Source organism: Amyelois transitella, chromosome 26 (genome assembly GCF_032362555.1).
Source record: "Amyelois transitella isolate CPQ chromosome 26, ilAmyTran1.1, whole genome shotgun sequence".
Taxonomy (NCBI): Eukaryota; Metazoa; Arthropoda; class Insecta; order Lepidoptera; family Pyralidae; genus Amyelois; species Amyelois transitella.
In genome coordinates this window covers 3,706,468-3,723,429 of record NC_083529.1, presented here as the reverse complement: position 1 = coordinate 3,723,429, position 16,962 = coordinate 3,706,468, and the positions used below count along the sequence as shown (strand labels likewise).

The window sequence follows — 16,962 nt, the reverse complement described above, 5'->3', positions numbered from 1 at the left end:
AAGGTATGGAACAGTGTGTTTTATTTGATAAAATAAAAATTACGTTATAAGTGGATATAAAGTGTAAAAAGTAACAAAAAAAATAAAGATCTGTGCATTTGTGCTTAAAACTATATAATTCCTCCTGGCTATAGTCCCGGTTGCATCCACTTTGGAGAGGAGCCCGAACTACGCCCTTGTTCTTAAAACTATTCTTTCAGCATAATTGATGATGCTACCAGGTTCTGAAAAGACAAAATATTTTAAGTGAGTATACCTACAGGAGAATAGTATACAACAAAACACATTCAATGTAGATTATGCTTGGGTGGGTTTCTATAATTAATTTGGACAGACTTGTCAAAAACATGATAAGTTATTGTAAGTTGGAAAAATTCTGAACTGAAAATCCATTTCAAATATCATTAATAGAACTATGCCTTATCTATTAGCGTATGTACGTATTGAAGGACTTCTAAGAAAACCTGACTCCAATCTAGGATCTATGGACAAAGGCATACCCCGGGCTCCTCTTCAAGATTAGGATGCAACCGGGACTAAAGCCAGGAGGAAGAAGTATTGAAGGGCTTCTATGTAGCCCACTAATTTCCGTGCATACATAAATACAAGTTTGTAGTTCACCTTATGCTCGTCAAGGTAACCCGCGCCGGTGTCGGCGGCGAGGATCTGAACGGCGTCCACGATCACGTCGGCCGCCTTCTTCACGTTCTTGCCAAACATGGCGAGCACTTCGCTCACTGATACCTGGGAATTTTAATTGTTTTTTTCACAACATACATTCATTCATGTCATATCCCTAACGGGGTAGACAGAACCAACAATCTTGAAAAGAGTGGAAGGCCGTTCAGCGGCGGTTCATGGCTTAATTATGAAATTGAGATTTGGATAAATGACAGGTTTCTCTAGTTTTCCAAGTGACAAAAATCTTTATATATAGAGATAATACTTTGATCGCTAACTGTTGTCTTACGCAAACGGTTGAGGGAAAACATCGTCAGCAAACCCAAAAATTCAAGCAATTGGAAGGGTAACCATAATCCAACGGGATCTTTTACATTTATAATGGTAAGGTGTCTCAAGTCTGTTTAAAGTCCTTACAAGAAGGATTATTTCAATGAAGAAAACTACAGTACATACCGACGTTTCGTTCTCCCGCCAACAGTCGTAGTCGGTGACTAAGGCCACCGCAGCGTAACTCAGACCCGCCTCCTTTGCTAGAACCACCTACGAAATCATTACTATTTGAAAAAGAAACACCTAAAAGTATTTTTTTTTTGTAACGAATAGTCATATTTAAGGAAATTTCTATGGAACTTAAGGAAATTTCTATTAGAAATTCTGAGCAAAAGATTAAGATACTATTCAAATAATTCAATTCATTAAGTAAACACTACGTGTATTATGTTCTGTCACCTCAGGTACAGTAGTCATGTTGACCAGATGCCCGCCCCACTGGCGGTGCATCAAACTTTCAGCGCGGCTTGAGAATCTGTGAACAAGTTCAACCGTGTTTAAAATAAGGATGCGCCCCCTTTTTTTTCCGTATATAGTCTTGCCAACCTAGGATTTAAAGAACCTGTGTATATTTACAGTTAAAACTGAGGAGTTAATACTTATCCATACAAGCTAAAAGTCTTGAAATAAAGCAAATTTTTTCACATAAGTCGTGGTAGGCAGATTAAGTACGTATAATTCGAGAAGATAAGAACTCATTTATTTCGTCTACCCTCTTACTCTTTTCATGCGACTAAGATATTTTAAGAACAGATAAACAAACTCACCTAGGGCCCTGTATGACGACCGCAGTGCCCTTGTCATGGCAAGAGAAGCCCCTAGCCCTTGCCGCCTTCAACAGCGCCTGCCTGCCGCGCTCGCAGAAAGCGGGCCGCATCGGCAGATGGCAGACGCCGCGCGGACCGCCCTCAGTGCGGTCGTAGAACGTGCATTTGCGTCCCCACGTTCTGTGATTCCGTGTTATTTTAAAGATTTTTTTATTTGTTTGCCCTTGATATATTTTAATTGGTATGATAATTGTATTTTCGTGGTTATTTCTGTTAATTTTTAACCAGTCCTCTCATACACTCTCTTATAATACCTATGCCATAGATCAAATATGCCTACTTCTTAATAGAGTGAAATTTAGAGCATTTTTCCATGAAAGCGAACCCCGGGAAATGCTATTATAGCAAAAAAACCTGTCACTGTATTCGTCCCAATATCTTATAATCTCCAACGTAATTAATACTCTGGCGGCCCATTAGCGTCAATTACGAGGTGACTACACCAAAGAATAATGCGCCACATTCCAGCTTCCAATACAAAATAAATAAAAAAAAAATTGACAGTGCCGTGTGGTACCCGGCACCAAAACAAAAAAGAATAGGACCACTCCATCACTTTCCCATCGATGTCGTAAAAGGCGACTAAGTTGGATTATTTTTAGGCGATGGGCTAGCAACCTGTCACTATTTGAATCTCAATTCTATCATTAAGCAAAATAGCTCAACGTGGCCATTTAGTCTTTTCAAGACTGTTGGCTCTGTCTACCCCGCAAGGGATAAAGACGTGACCATATATATGTATGTAAAAAAAATTGTTTACCTGTCAATAAAGTCGTCCAGAACCACGAGGTCCCCGGGGCGGTACTCCTCCGCTAGCGAGCCCGTGGCGGTGGTCGCGAGCACGTGTGTACAGCCCGCCTCCTTCAGCGACCAGATGTTGGCGCGGTAGTTCACGTCACTGTACATAAATAACTACATATTATGATATTTGAATATATCATTTTAAAGTAAAGGAGTAGGTAACCTACATCCTTAATTTTAAAATTTTTGATGCGAGTAGTTAAATATTAATCACGACCGACACAAATTTTTGGTACTTTTAACACATCTCTTTTTTGCACCGGGGTTTAAGCTAAGAACGCTCTCGATTAAATCATAATATTGATGATTCTCTATCAGTGCGTATGACAATAAACAGACAGACACGTCAAACTAATAACACTTTCCCTTTTTCCTTCGGGGGTTAAAAAAAAGTCTGTTTGCAACTTAAATCCTTATTTATTTTTAAGACTCACAAAATATCTTTAATTTTTGTTTGGTATTCTATTTACACAACAATAACAAAAAACCTCTAACTTTCAAATAGGATGATGTTATAGGCGACTTAGAAAATAGACATACCTATTCACAAATTTTACAATATGCGTAAGGCGTATGTGTAAGGCGCACCCAAGGCTCCTATCCAGAAAGGTGAAGATGTACGTAACTGGAATAAACGGGAGGAAGAAAAAAAAACAAACCCACAGACCCCCCGCTCCAAAGCAAATGGTACAACTGGGAACAGTTGAGGATATAATAATTCAAACCTTGGTTGATACTGATGCTTTCTCCCATGCCTGGCCAAAAGTACGCAGGGCACTCCTTTGATCTGCCCTTCAATCAGCACGTCCGATGGCTTCCCGAACGGCGTGGTCACTTCCTTTTCCACCTGGTTCTCGAAGAGTGATGGGTCGTCAAACCCGGAACCTCCAATAATACCGATCTGAGGAAATTTTTTTTTCAAACAAATCGTTATTATCTATCGACCAGTAAACAGCAAACAATATCTGAATATGGATATGCTGAAGCGCGCAAGCAGGATTCCATGAATGGAGCATTGTACAACCTTCGACTCATCATCGGATTTCGGTTTCCTAGGCATGACACCTAGTCTGACGTCTCTTTTGGTGGCGGTCGAGCCCGAAACATCGCTCCAACCCGCTTCAATATCAAATATCAGGCAGTGATGGAGATACCATTTCCTCATCAACAACTCTCTCATTTTTGCATATTTCTGGCTTGAGACCCAGTTGCATCCTCATCACTCAGTACTTCCTATACCTTCTTTTAGTATAAATCAACATACATATTATCACGTCTATATCCCTTGCAGATTAGACCACCAGCCTTGAAAAGACTGAAAGACCACATTCAGCTGTATTGCTTAATATTAGAATTGAGATATATAGTTATTCAGCCTATCCTTTAGTCGCTTTTTACGACATTCACAGATTTAAATCGAAATTAAGTATGTATCGAAATGTAAGTACAAACTTGACTTGCCCACTCCTGGATTATGGTCAAAAAGGCACATCTTGGGCTCCTCTAACAAGAGAGGAGACTAGCACCAGGAGAAAAACATACCTTGTTTCAATTTCATTCTTTATCTTAACTGCAAGGAGATGGCAACTATTTGTTATGAGTGACACAGACACAGATTTTGTTGCTAATGTTTATTGCTGAATATTTTTACATAATTAAGCATTAAGCATTAATAAATATAATTGTTAGCACCAAGTAATCATACCCTTTTTAGATCCCTGATATGATAAAGGTCTATGCAAGGATGAAGGTGATAGAATAAAAAAAACAGTTTTAAATGCAACAATATAATTATTACAACAATACTGTCAATTAGAACTAAAATGAGAGCTAAAAGTGCAACTATACAATGTTAAATCCATACATTACTATTAACAACATTATTTCTCTAACCCTTGCTGAAATTTGATTTCTTTTGTAGTTTCATGTGCTTTTTGAAGATTTTGGGCGATGTCATAGTATTTCTTTGATTGTTCTGCATCTTTTTCTACTCCATCACCTTTTTTGTACATCATACTAACATTTGCACAAGCAAACATATTACCATATTCACAGCCTTTAAGCGCAAACTGGAAAGCTTGTTTTTTATCAGATTTTATCAAATAGTCAATATTTTTGTTCTTCTCTGGATTGTGAGGATTGTATTCACTGGGGTTCTTGGGTACACCAGTCAAGTACATCCCGGAGAGGTAGTGGCAGGCCATGTCATCTCGTTGATCACAACTTTTCTTTAAATAATTATAACCTAAAAATTTAAAATAGTTTCAACATCTAAAACAATTAATGTTTTCTTTGGTAGGTTAGTGTAAATAATTTTATGAATGAGGAGGATTTTAAGCCTTATTGCAAGAATAGAGCTTTACCTTTAGGAACATCCCTCTTCACATTGACGCCGGGTCCGGTGGCCGTCAGCAGCATCCCCGCGTGAAGACACGCCGTGGTGTCCCCGTAGTCACATCCCTTCTCAAAATAGGGAAGCGCCTCTGATGGATCCCCCTTATCCTTTCCTTTACCAACCAAAGCGTAATTCCCATATTTTAAACATGATTTTCCGAATTTATAATCTAGGCAGTTATTCTTAAATACGTTTCCAGCTTTCTTATAATCCTTCTTGATCGCCTCCAAGTAGTCGCCCAAAAGATGACACACCTCGGGCTTTTTCTCATGAAAACAACCGAAGCGGTATTCGATACCAAGGTTCTCTAGATATTCCTTCACTTCTTCCTCTTTTTTTAAGTCATATGCCATTGTTAATTAATTCAGTTCACAATATCAGCAAATTGGAGGTTAGATAACATCATTAGGTACCTCACTAAACTTGTTGGGAATGCTAAATGTCAACTGATAACATTATCAAATGTAAACAAAGTGATTTAACGACTTTTAATCGCGTGAAATTGTAAAACAATAAAATTAAACAAATATGTAGGGCGTGAATATTATTAAAAAATAGTTATCAATGTTTTAAATAATTTACCTTTAATTTCCGTACATCTCCCATGTTAAATCAATTTCAATGATACCTTTGATGGAATAATTGAATGGTAATTTAACAATAAGTACACTAGACCTAGTTGGGTGTGGGAGCTTTATTGAAATAAATTGTATTAATTAATTAAAGTCAACCACCTACTTTACATACTATAATAAATACAAGTATTGATAAACACGAGTTACTATTACTAACTAGTATGTAATGTAAGTCTCTTAGCTATCTACTCGGCACACAGCTCAATGTAGACTTCCGGTGAATGAATTGAACTTTGAAATGGGGTCGACAAATGTCAAAGTAGCGCTAGTGTTCTCGTAATAAAAAATAGAATATGATGGAGATTCTTTCAAAAAAGATAGATTTTTTAAATCGATTCCAATCGAAAGTGGATATATTAATTCACAAAATATCGAGTTCTAAGTTCGGTCATGTGGAGAGGATGAATGAAAGCAGGTTGACTATGCAGATATACAAGGAGAGTGTGGAGGGAAAGGTCGGAGTGGGAAGACCTAGACGAACGTATCTTGATCAAATTAAGGACGTCCTGGTAAAGGTTCAGGTCAAAAGTACTCGAAACCGCCGAGCTTGCATGAAGAGAGTTATGAATGTGGATGAAGCGAAGGAAGTATGCAGAGATCGTGGCAAGTGGAAAGAGGTAGTCTCTGCCTACCCCTCCGGGAAAGAGGCGTGATTTTATGTATGTATGTATGTTCATTTATAATGTATGTAAATATATATCCAAAAGGCAAAGTTATCAAACCACTAGCATTTTTCTCAAAGTCAATGAGCGAGACTCATCGGTGATACAGCGTGTACGATCGGTTTATGCGCTAACTATGTATATTGTATACCGCTGTAAAACACCTAAGAAGACTCATAAAAAAAAACGAAGTCGTTATCTACACAAGTCAACGCAGAGAGCTACTTTATATCAGTCAGTTTTGTTCAAGCATCAAGTAAATATACGGAGAAAGAAACCATGCAGCTGACGTTGTCAGGTCAATAAAGGAAATAGATTCAGTATTGCATATCGCTTTAAAATCGGTCGGTCGGTCGGTTAAAAAAAATTAAATTTACTTTTGGGCTTCAAAAAATCGATGCTTTCTCTCGATCTCAGATCGCTATCCCTAGGTCAAAGTGGACTATCGATCGGCAACGCTAGGTGGCAGCACTGTTTGTTTGCTTGGTGGGTGACTTTTACATTTGTTTAGTGATTTTTTTTTGTTCCTGCCCACTATAAATGTACCACTTTATTTAATGTAATATAACCACTGCGTTTTTAATGTCCATCGTTTAATATTTGTTCCTGCCAACATTGGAATTTTGTATCTAAACTGTGTTTGGTTCGTATCAAGGACCCACGCACAGCTCGCTGAAACCGACAACACAAACGAATCTGGTAAATTGTTGATTGATAGATGAAGGATACAGAGAAAATGGATGAACCATTTACTACTCGTATGAAGAAAGCGACGCGCAGTATTCATTCCATTAGCGATGCATTGGTTCAAGCCAAGTTTGCCATTGGTAAGTAGGTATTATTTTTCTTTTGTGGGTATATTTTTGCATAATTAATAGTAAAGAATTGGTGGCGTTTCGCGCAAGTGGGTATCTACAATACTTTGGCATTTAGTTTCATAAATTAACATTATTCTACAGCTGCTACAGTTTGATCTAGTCACGAGGTAGGTACCGTGTCAAGACAATGTCAAGACACTAGCTTTCGCACGGGGCGCCGCCCGTGTCTAGAAGCCCACATACTTCTCTCTGCCATACTCCAAACTGCAAAGTTAAATGAGAATGAAAGTCGAGTTTGAAGGGATTATGACAAGTGGAAAGGTTAAGTCTTTGCCTACTTCTCCTGGAAAGAGATTGAATATAATGTCTTTGTTTAGCTATGGTAAATTAAACTCTTTTAAATTTCTTTCCAGCTTTACAAGATAAACAGGTATGGGGTGAAGGACTGTATTCATTTTACCACATCTTTTCTTTTCTTGAGGATGCTAGAGACAGGCTTAACATGCCTGATTACAATAGCTTGTATGTTGCTGAGGAACTACTTAGGTAAGCTTTATTAATACACTAGCGGGTCCTCCAACATAAAACAAAAAAAGTCCAATATCTTCTTAACATGTGGGAATTTAAAAAAATTCTTTCTTAGCGCACATAACCACTTAAATCTTCTTCCTGCCGAACTTCATCTATTTTGGGTCAGTAGTTTTGTGATTTCATGGTCAGCGGGTGATTTATTTATTTATTATTTCTGATCAATCTGTGTTGGTTTTGTTCTAGAGCGTCAGAAATTCGTGAAGACCTCTTCGAATACCTGGGTGCAAATTGGGTGCTGATACCCAAAACGCCTGCTGTAGAAAATTACCTCCTACACCTTGAAAACTTGGAGAAGGATAACCCTAGATTGCTGATGGTCTATGTGTACCACTTGTATTTGGGCTTGCTCAGCGGAGGACAGATTTTAGCTAAAAAGAGGATGATGTTTGACGATGGTAAGTTTATGATTACAGATTGGAGTAATGTTTTTTTTATAATTAAGACTAGAATAGGTTGCCCTCAAAATTGACTTTTTTTCTCCATTTCTATTGCTCTGTCAGTATGGACTTTCAGCAATTGAGAAAGTGAAGACTCCTCAAAGTGAGACTCTTTTGTAATTTGTAAGAGGCATTACTTGGTGTATCATCAAAGGCCTTAACAGCTGTTTCGTCAGCAAATGTACCCATGAGAACAACTCTAGTTTTGGAAGATCTGCAGTATAAAGAAGATACAGTGCAGCTCCCATCAGACTGCCCTGTGGCTCTACTGCCAAGATTTCCTTCTATTCTGTATTGGCTTTCCCTATGTTGATAAAAAAGTACCTGCCAGTCAAATATGATCTTAGTAACTTATAAAAATTAATGAGCATTGTCTTTTTCTTTTTATTTTATAAAGAAGACCTTGGTGCTCAACTCTGTGAATGCCTATATATCCAGAAAGAGAAATGATGCAAACTTTTAAAGTATGCCTCATAATCCTCTAGTTTTATATTATTCTTTGATAATTTGTAATAGGTCCACACGAATCCTCGGTTACGATATTTGTAGCCTGGAATTTTTCAGTGCATTGGTTATTAATTTAATAATGCCTTATATTGTGATCAATCATGATTGCACTTCCTCCATTTGCTTTTCTGTCTGGGTGAGGGTATGGCAAAGTCTGTAACCAGGTAGGCTAAAGAAGCTCATACTTTTAAAGAGTGTCTCAGAGATAAGCATTATGTCAATGATGTTTATTGAATATAATTTTTAACCTCAAAGTTATGGTTTGACAGCCCATTGGCGTTCCAAAGTACCAATAGAAGTGGACCAATTCTAAAGTAAGACGTGATTATATGTAAAGTCCTGTCAAGGTATAAAAAGATAATGTGTACATGATGTAAATTATAAAATTATCCCTGTCTATCCAAATATTCCCAGAGAAACGAAAAAATGTATGCAGTGGACCAAATAATATATAGGAATAATGCCACTTATTAGTATTAGTTCTAAACAACATATTTATTCATTCATTCAAACATTTCTCTTTCAGGAAGTTTATCAACAGGTGTAGAAAAATACATAGATAGAGTGGCATATTTCAAACACAACGACATTGGTAAATTAAAGAAAGATTTAAAAGCAGCAATGGAGCGGATTGCTGAGAAAATGACCCCAAGAGAGCAGGATGAATTCATAAATGAAAGTATTCATCTTTTTTTGATGAATAACTTGGTTATCAACTCTGTGCCGGGGCAGGATATGGTTCTCAAGAAATTTATATGCAAAGTTTCGGCTGTAGTCATTGCTGTGGCAGGAGTAGCATTTGCGTACACAATGCATAAGTAGATATGTGAATTAATTTTCAAATTACAATTTTATGTATGATAATTATAGCGGCTGTACATTCTCGCGCGAGTGCCCTCGCTATTTCTCGCGCAAATCTCGCACGACACTTTGCAAATCACGGTAGCTGTAGCAATATTATAAGTTAAGGCATATTTATTACACACAAAAAATATTTAAAAAATGGGCATAAACGGAGGTGGATTATTACACGAATAGTTAAAAGAAAAGTCGATAAGGCAATTTTATATAGGTAGATTAAAGTATCTACATCCTTATCCCTATAAATAACTATGTCTGTTACGTTTTCACGCCTATGCCACTGAACTGGTTTAAATGAAATTTGGTACAGCGACAGAGGTGACCCTGAGTAAAAACAAAGGCTGCTTTTTATTTAATTACAGAGCTTCGATGGCAATACAATAGAATTAGTAGCAGAACACGGCGCGAATATACAGGGATGCACTCGTCGCCACTCGGGAGGGCTCTCGCCGAGAGTGTACAGACGCACTTAGATAATGCATGCTGTGAGTTGTGTTGTAATAGATAAAATCAATGAATTGAACAAAATTATTTTTCTACGAAATTCAAATGTTCTTTCATTCTTTATGTGATTATTATTGTGGAATTCAATTAGGGCTTCCAATACCGGGATCCCGGAATTGCTCAATACCGTTATTAGGCGTTTTTTGACCTGTTTTCAATACCGGTTTCAATACAGCATTAAAAAAAATATATGTTTAATTTTATTTCGTACTAGCGAACCACACTCGCTGAGCTCAAATACTATTCTACCTAATGGTAAAAACCGCGTCAAAAATATAGCAACGCATTTTTTTTACAAAGATGTCATAGAGAAGTTGCTTTTTAGGTGACTTTCTGTGATCCGTCGCTTTAAAGCTTAGGAAACTTAAAGCTAGTAACTATAGCTCTAATTAATTTGAATTTAGTTATATGATCCACGAAGTTGACTTAAGATTATTACAAAACGATCATCAAAGCCTTAACATCATTAAAGCTACAAACTGAGTCTGCACTTGACTTTGAATTGTTGAACTTTGATTTGTTAACGGTGGCAACGGAAGCAGCGAAGATATCCCTTTGTCTACCTTGATCTGATATCTTGACAACCGAAATACAAGTGGAAACTAGGAATTGCACTGGAGGTGGCTGAATACCGAATTCATAATACCTAGTTAGAATATATACTGATTTTATTAACTGTAAAACGTTGTTTAATTTGGAAAAAGAATAAATGTTCCAAGGCGTTTTACGTAATCTATGTAGTTGAAGTTTGTTACATGAAGTGAACAGTTCACTTAATGACTTTGGTAACTTTTATCCCTCCAAAAACATAAGTTTTACAGAATAACTAGTCTTTATCTCAATAGCGGAATTGTAGTATTAATACGGATATTCAATTTTTGTTCTGGTATTGATACCGGTATTCAAAAATCGGGTATTTGGAAGCCTTGTAAGCAGTAGAGGAATTTGAAGATAATATAGGGGTGTGATTTAGGGTAGCCCGGTATTAATAAAATCGAACTTTAGAGAAACTCGAGCGCATCAAATTATGACACTCTCAACGCAGAATAGTGTATATTTTAATAATCTGACGGTTTGAATGGAACCGGGCGAAAATGAACATTAAAAAAATGTCACCTGGAAATACTCGAGCGTCAATTGATTTTTTATTTTGTTTTGGAGAAATCTAGGGATTTGAAAAATATAATCTGACGGTTTTAATGGAGCGATGTAGGTAAACCATAAGTACCTAACGTGTGGAGTGTACAGCTGCTAAGATCTGTGTATTTGCCACTCGGCGTCAATTCCATTTTACTATTTCCCTAGGATTTGACTGCATACAGACAGTCAGGCTTTCAAGGATGTATTATTCAAGAATGCGCACTGTAAAAACTTTGAATTGTCAAATTAACAATATACCTCCATAAAGTTTTCAGATTACAATTTGGACGACTAGGGCATGAAGAACTCGAGTATTTCAAGAAAAAAAAATTGTCTAGAAAGTAATTACAATCTCGTTTCTGTCAAGCAGGAAATGAAAGACTGCAGATATACATACAAAAAAATTACAGTTGAAAACTTATAAGGCTGGTAATAAGCTCTCATTTGCGTTACCCCCACTAATAACTCGCCAGATTATTAAAACATATACTAACCTACCGTATTTGATTAAATGATGAATTGTACCATATTAAATTATAGTCAATTTTGTGTTTATAATGATATTATTTTGTTATTTATTTTAAAGATTTTAATTAACTGATAGAGAATGCATATCAACTAGTCGAATTTTTTTATTTTATTAAATATACCTGGCATTATTAATTATGTGATTTTATTTTGATTGTCCTGAAAATAATTATGGCCGAAGTCTAATAAGAAATAATCTTTAGGCCCAGTCTCTTGACCAACTTGTACAAGTCTGCGCGGAAAAGCAAGCATTGTGACACAAAATCTTTTGGGACATGCAACAAAAATAAAACACCCAAGAAATATAAAAATAATTTATTTGTCTATTATATTATCAAATGAATTATTACATTATTTACATAATTATTGTTAATTACAACAAATATGGCACTTATTAGTGTCGTAAAACTGCTACACAGACTTATATTAATTTGATAAGTATATAATCGCAGTAAAAATGTTCTCTGAAAGGATAACTAACATTTATTTATTTCTCAATTCACGATTACACTTGTCAAAAAGGTAGGTAGGTATATTGTACAGTCGTCAGCACATCAACCTACTTAAATTCACTGTACATATTTTTTTTAATAATATTTACAGTTTCGTCACCTTACATATTTTTTTATAACATTCTCGCCACCTTTCAACTTATTTCTAAAATATTCCTTTTACCCTTGTAGCTATGCAAAAAGTTAGTCACTTTGTACATATCCAGCCTCTTGAATTTCAACTTTATGTCAGCGGCATAAGGTTAAAAGTCATATTTTGTTAAAGTGAGGGTAAAGGAGGATCGATGGCCATGTCGATTAGTTCGTCGATGTCATCAGAGTTCCAGAACGACAGCTCTGCCTGCGAACGGAATATGAAAAAAAAAAAGAAAATAAATACATTGCACGTGAAGAGAATTCCTCGAAATTTTCCCTTCCTAGTAGCTCGACAAATGTCATTACCATGTTGTGTGTGTTATGTTAAATCGTGTTAAATCGATTGTCGTAAGAAATCGCATCAGAAACTATAGTACAACACTGAGTGTTAACATACACACATATAATAACGTCTATATCCTTTGCGGTAAGATAAGAGCTTTTGACAAAATAAGACAGTGCTAACATTCTTTTTTTGAGCTGAGCTGAATTTTGAGACAAAATACCTACTTAACAAGGCCATGTTCAGCTGTAAGGCTTCATGATGGAATTGAGACTCAAATAGGGACAGGTTGCTAGTCCATTGCCTATAAGAAGATTCCCAAGTTAATAAGCCTTTCCCTTCGTCGCCTTATACGACATCTATAGGAAATATATAGAGTGGTCCTATTCTAAAGTGCAGGGGAACAATCCGCTATATTTGTTACAATTTTGCGTTATAAGTTAGCTGCATCGGCCTACTTTAATTGCTATTATAAAAGTGATTACTAGAAAACGAGTTTGACTCTATAATCACGTCTATATACATTGCCTGGTAGACATAACCAACGGTTTTTAAAAGACAATCTTATTAGTATTTATCATAAAATATATTATCGTTGAGCGGGTATCTCGTAACACAAGCGGCGGTGTACTCACGTGCAGCAAGGTGTCGGCGCAGGGCCGGCAGTGCAGCCTGCCGTCTCGGCACTCGCAGCGCGCGCGGCGGCAGGCGGGCGCGACGGCGGCGCGCGCGCCCGCCACGGTGGCGAAGCGCCGCGCCGTCGGACGGTCGCCGGAGAGCTTCGCGCCCGCTAATATCGTGCCTGCGTGGGGATGAACGTGTTGTAATACTCCTCAAACATGACAAACTAGCCACCTCCTATATAATTTTTTTGGGAAAAGCTAAGAAAATCGTAGCAATAGAAAGAGCTAAGGTACAAGATAGGTTATAAACAATCCACACAATCAGAAAGAACTTTATCGAATTGCAAAAGCCAAAGAAAAAGGACAGGATATTAGTCACATAAAATGCATGAAAGATGAAAACGGAAAAGAACTTGAAGAATGATAATGAGATAAAAGAACGTTGGAATATTTAGAATAATTGATGATTGTTGAGAATGAATGGAGTAAAGAAGTAGAAAGAATACTTTTTAATATAGGAATGATTGGAGAGGTAACAATTTAAGAAATAAGAATGGCAGTGGAAAGTATGAAAAAAATGGAAAAGCTGTGGGACCTGACGAAATACCTGAGTGTAGAGTTTCAGGTTTCCCAAAATCAATTTGGTTTCATGCCTGGTCGAGGAACAAGGTCAACTTTGTGAAATACAGAAGTTCATAAAAACTTGCGTATGGTTTTCGTTGATCTCGAGGTTTATGACAGGGTACCACGGGACATTTTATGGTGGGCATGGGAAGTGAAAGGAGACATGCGTCCAGTCTGTGGCAAGTGTTACTGAATAGTTTAAGCGTGAGAGTAACTACCTACACCAGGGATCAGCATTTATTTATCCTCTTAATTGATGTGCTACGCGTTTTGGTTGGAGAAAAACCTGATCTGAAGCGCAAAGCAGGCAGACTAGGAAAACGCCAGGAGAGATAAGAGAACCTAGAGAGAACCGAGAGAACCAAAACGGAACATATGTTTCTCGACTTTGGCGGTTCTTCAAATTTCTCCTCAATTGCCTAAAGTCACATATACAGAGAGACGGGGGCATCGACCGGCATGTTAACAACGAAGTAGGTGCAGGATGGGCGAAATGGTGACAGGTCACAGGAGTGACATGCGATCCTCGTATTCCTCTTAAATTAAAAGGGAAAATATACAAGACTGTCATCAGACCTTTCATTGTCATGGAGCAGAGTTGTTGGATAAAGCAAAGATATATAAATATTATGAGGGCTTGGGCTGAAAATTGTGAAGCTTAACTGAACATAATATACCCGAGACTGTATAAGTATCGTGACGTCTGTCATACAAAAAAAAAGTCTCTCTTACTTTTATTTCAAGGACTCGCCGTTAGTATACACGAACTCACCGTTAGTATACACGAACTCGCCGTAGGTATACACGAACTCGCCGTTAGTATACACGAACTCGCCGTTAGTATACACGAACTCGCCGTTAGTATACACGAACTCGCCGTTAGTATACACGAACTCGCCGTTAGTATACACGAACTCGCCGTTAGTATACACGAACTCGCCGTTAGTATACACGAACTCGCCGTTAGTATACACGAACTCGCCGTTAGTATACACGAACTCGCCGTTAGTATACACGAACTCACCGTTAGTCTCTAGCGCCAGCGACGTGCAGACGCCGAGCCTCTCCTTGGGCAGCCGCACCTGTTTCCGCAGCGCCGCGTCGCCCACTACCCGCTCGTAGTCCTTGTTCGTGTACGCTAGGGTAGTGTCGATACCTGTTATAACACCAATAACAGTTGAAAACATAAAGTCCAGAGAGTACAATATACAATTTAAATTTAAGTGTCGATCGAAATTATCAATATCAAACGAATTGGGCGCAAACAAACGAATTGTATATGCTATCAGGGTACGCTATGATAAAGGAAAAAAATAAAGAAGATACAATAAGGATTTAATTAATATAGTGTTCCCCGTGAACTTAGACTTCGCGAAGACTTAAATTTTTTATTAAAAACCTATTGCCATATCCTCAATAACTTTAATTTAATTTAGATCAACGGTTCGTAAGTTATAGCGTTACAAACATACATACTACAAATATGTTTTTGCCCCAAGTTCACTACTTCTCACTCTCTTAATTCACTCGCTCAGGGAAAAATTGAAATCTTACCAAACAGATATTTCGCCGCTCGTTTCTTGGACAATGTAAAGTCACCGTCCATGAGGATGTGCAGGGTAACGGAGTTCTCCATCAGATTGTGAGAGATCGTTGAGTAATCCATCTGTTAATATGAACAAACAAAAATCAATCAATTAATAAATATAGACGAATTATATAGAGTGTGTTAGCCCTAAAGTAAGTTTAAGGCTTGTGTTATGCGATACGGTTTCTCATGCTTGAGAAACCCAATATGCTTAGAGAACCACAGAACCGCCATCTTGCAAAAATATTTCATAACACTGAGAAACAGTAGACATAAAGAAACATCATACCGACTATTATTGGCATACAGACAGACATATATAAAAAGCTACAAATATGTCAATTTTGGTGCGTTTGATTATTCTCATTTGCTCTCCCTAACTTCATAAGGGATCGAAGTATTGTTATCGGCATATGTATCAGGCCTCGCTTATAAATAAACTGAGCCTTTGTGGTTTCTAGGAACTTTTCCTGGGATTCCATAGAGTAAGAACATATGTTACCGGCATCTTGTTGGCGTCACATACAGAGCACGGCATCAGTATCACAGTGCGAGGCACGCCCGTGCGGAACGCCAGTTTGGTCGCGAAGCTGAGTGCGCCGAACATATCAGCCGCTTGGGTCTTGTTGCTTCGGGTTAGATCGGCTTTTTCTGTAAAAAATTTTTTTTTTAGATCACTCATCATTTTGTCTCTATCGTCATTACACTAATTAGGCTTCAAAAGCCGTGTTCAGCTAAAAGCAAGAAAGGCATTACGTAATATAACTTGTAGAAAGAAGACTGCTTCCGATTGGGTATCCTACTTTTTTGAAAACGGTTAAATTGCTCATACCTTCTCTTAAATGTAGCAATTACTTTTCTGAAAACTGCCTCATAATCGGTTCAGCGAAACAAGAGATAATCGCGGATATACAAACATGCAAACATACTTACATATATATGTACATATATACATTAAAAATACCGCAAACCCTATAGGCATAGGGCATCAGTAACGATAGGTCAGTCTGAAGAGCTGCCGACTCACCCAATCTAAGATTTATACATACATACATAAAATCACGCCTCTTTCCCGGAGGGGTAGGCAGAGACTACCTCTTTCCACTTGCCACGATCTCTGCATATTTCCTTCGCTTCATCCACATTCATTACTCTCTTCATGCAAGCTCGGCGGTTTCGGGTACTTTGAACCTGACCCTAAGATTTATGGTTGCAGGCATACCCCGGGCTCCTCTCCAGAGAGGTGGGGATGCAACCGGGACAAAGGCAGGAGGAAGTGAGGCGGGTTATCACTAGTTCTACATTCATGCATGTTTTTTAATGTAGACAATGTGCATTCGTCTACGATTTAGATTTAAGAGATCTATATTTGTAAATTGACGTCCGATGAATATGTTGCAGTGTAGTTTGTTCCGCCGCCTCTTCTACACACGCACGCTTTGGAAGCGGTAGTAGTTATAATTATAGATTTAAGTGA

General features: G+C 37.7%; 4 protein-coding genes across 4 annotated transcripts in view; 1 reads left to right on the top strand and 3 right to left on the bottom strand.

Annotated features, from left to right (window-relative positions):
* Window positions 1-4: 4 nt before the first annotated feature.
* On the bottom strand, window positions 5-5,902 carry LOC106135285 (S-methyl-5'-thioadenosine phosphorylase). Its single transcript, XM_013335538.2, has 8 exons — window positions 5,620-5,902; window positions 3,368-3,543; window positions 2,602-2,739; window positions 1,782-1,961; window positions 1,414-1,489; window positions 1,138-1,224; window positions 622-744; window positions 5-224 (listed from the first exon to the last, which is right to left on the bottom strand). The coding sequence occupies exons 1-8, from the start codon at window positions 5,641-5,643 to the stop codon at window positions 189-191; spliced, it is 840 nt and encodes a 279-aa protein (XP_013190992.1). The 5' UTR covers window positions 5,644-5,902; the 3' UTR covers window positions 5-188.
* LOC132903443 (cytochrome c oxidase assembly factor 7 homolog) lies at window positions 4,414-5,592 on the bottom strand. Its single transcript, XM_060951813.1, has 2 exons — window positions 5,006-5,592; window positions 4,414-4,887 (listed from the first exon to the last, which is right to left on the bottom strand). Exons 1-2 carry the CDS (start codon window positions 5,388-5,390, stop codon window positions 4,523-4,525), a joined length of 750 nt encoding a protein of 249 aa, XP_060807796.1. The 5' UTR covers window positions 5,391-5,592; the 3' UTR covers window positions 4,414-4,522.
* Window positions 5,903-6,789: 887 nt separating the features above from the next.
* LOC106135293 (heme oxygenase 1) lies at window positions 6,790-11,855 on the top strand. Its single transcript, XM_013335551.2, has 4 exons — window positions 6,790-7,161; window positions 7,566-7,698; window positions 7,927-8,138; window positions 9,214-11,855. The coding sequence occupies exons 1-4, from the start codon at window positions 7,053-7,055 to the stop codon at window positions 9,507-9,509; spliced, it is 750 nt and encodes a 249-aa protein (XP_013191005.1). The 5' UTR covers window positions 6,790-7,052; the 3' UTR covers window positions 9,510-11,855.
* Window positions 11,856-12,053: 198 nt separating this feature from the next.
* Window positions 12,054-16,962, bottom strand: part of LOC106135284 (uncharacterized) — a 49,185-nt gene continuing 44,276 nt past the window's right edge. Inside the window, exons 66-70 of the mRNA XM_060951773.1 lie at window positions 15,988-16,136; window positions 15,452-15,563; window positions 14,922-15,053; window positions 13,286-13,452; window positions 12,054-12,572 (exon numbers count right to left, since the gene is read on the bottom strand). Coding sequence (XP_060807756.1) covers window positions 12,492-12,572; window positions 13,286-13,452; window positions 14,922-15,053; window positions 15,452-15,563; window positions 15,988-16,136 — 641 coding nt within the window. The 3' untranslated portion in view covers window positions 12,054-12,491. The remainder of the gene's footprint in view (window positions 12,573-13,285; window positions 13,453-14,921; window positions 15,054-15,451; window positions 15,564-15,987; window positions 16,137-16,962) is intronic.

Coding starts and splice junctions, on each gene's coding strand:
- LOC132903443 (XM_060951813.1), bottom strand. CDS start 5,390: ATGGCATATGACTTAAAAAAAGAGGAAGAAGTGAAGGAATATCTAGAG. Junction 4,888..5,005: donor GAAGAGGGATGTTCCTAAAG/GTAAAGCTCTAT, acceptor TTAAATTTTTAG/GTTATAATTATTTAAAGAAA.
- LOC106135285 (XM_013335538.2), bottom strand. CDS start 5,643: ATGGGAGATGTACGGAAATTAAAG. Junction 2,740..3,367: donor AAGCATCAGTATCAACCAAG/GTTTGAATTATT, acceptor ATTTATGTACAG/TGACGTGAACTACCGCGCCA. Junction 225..621: donor GTTACCTTGACGAGCATAAG/GTGAACTACAAA, acceptor TTGTCTTTTCAG/AACCTGGTAGCATCATCAAT.
- LOC106135293 (XM_013335551.2), top strand. CDS start 7,053: ATGAAGGATACAGAGAAAATGGATGAACCATTTACTACTCGTATGAAG. Junction 7,699..7,926: donor GTTGCTGAGGAACTACTTAG/GTAAGCTTTATT, acceptor GTTTTGTTCTAG/AGCGTCAGAAATTCGTGAAG. Junction 8,139..9,213: donor GAGGATGATGTTTGACGATG/GTAAGTTTATGA, acceptor TTTCTCTTTCAG/GAAGTTTATCAACAGGTGTA.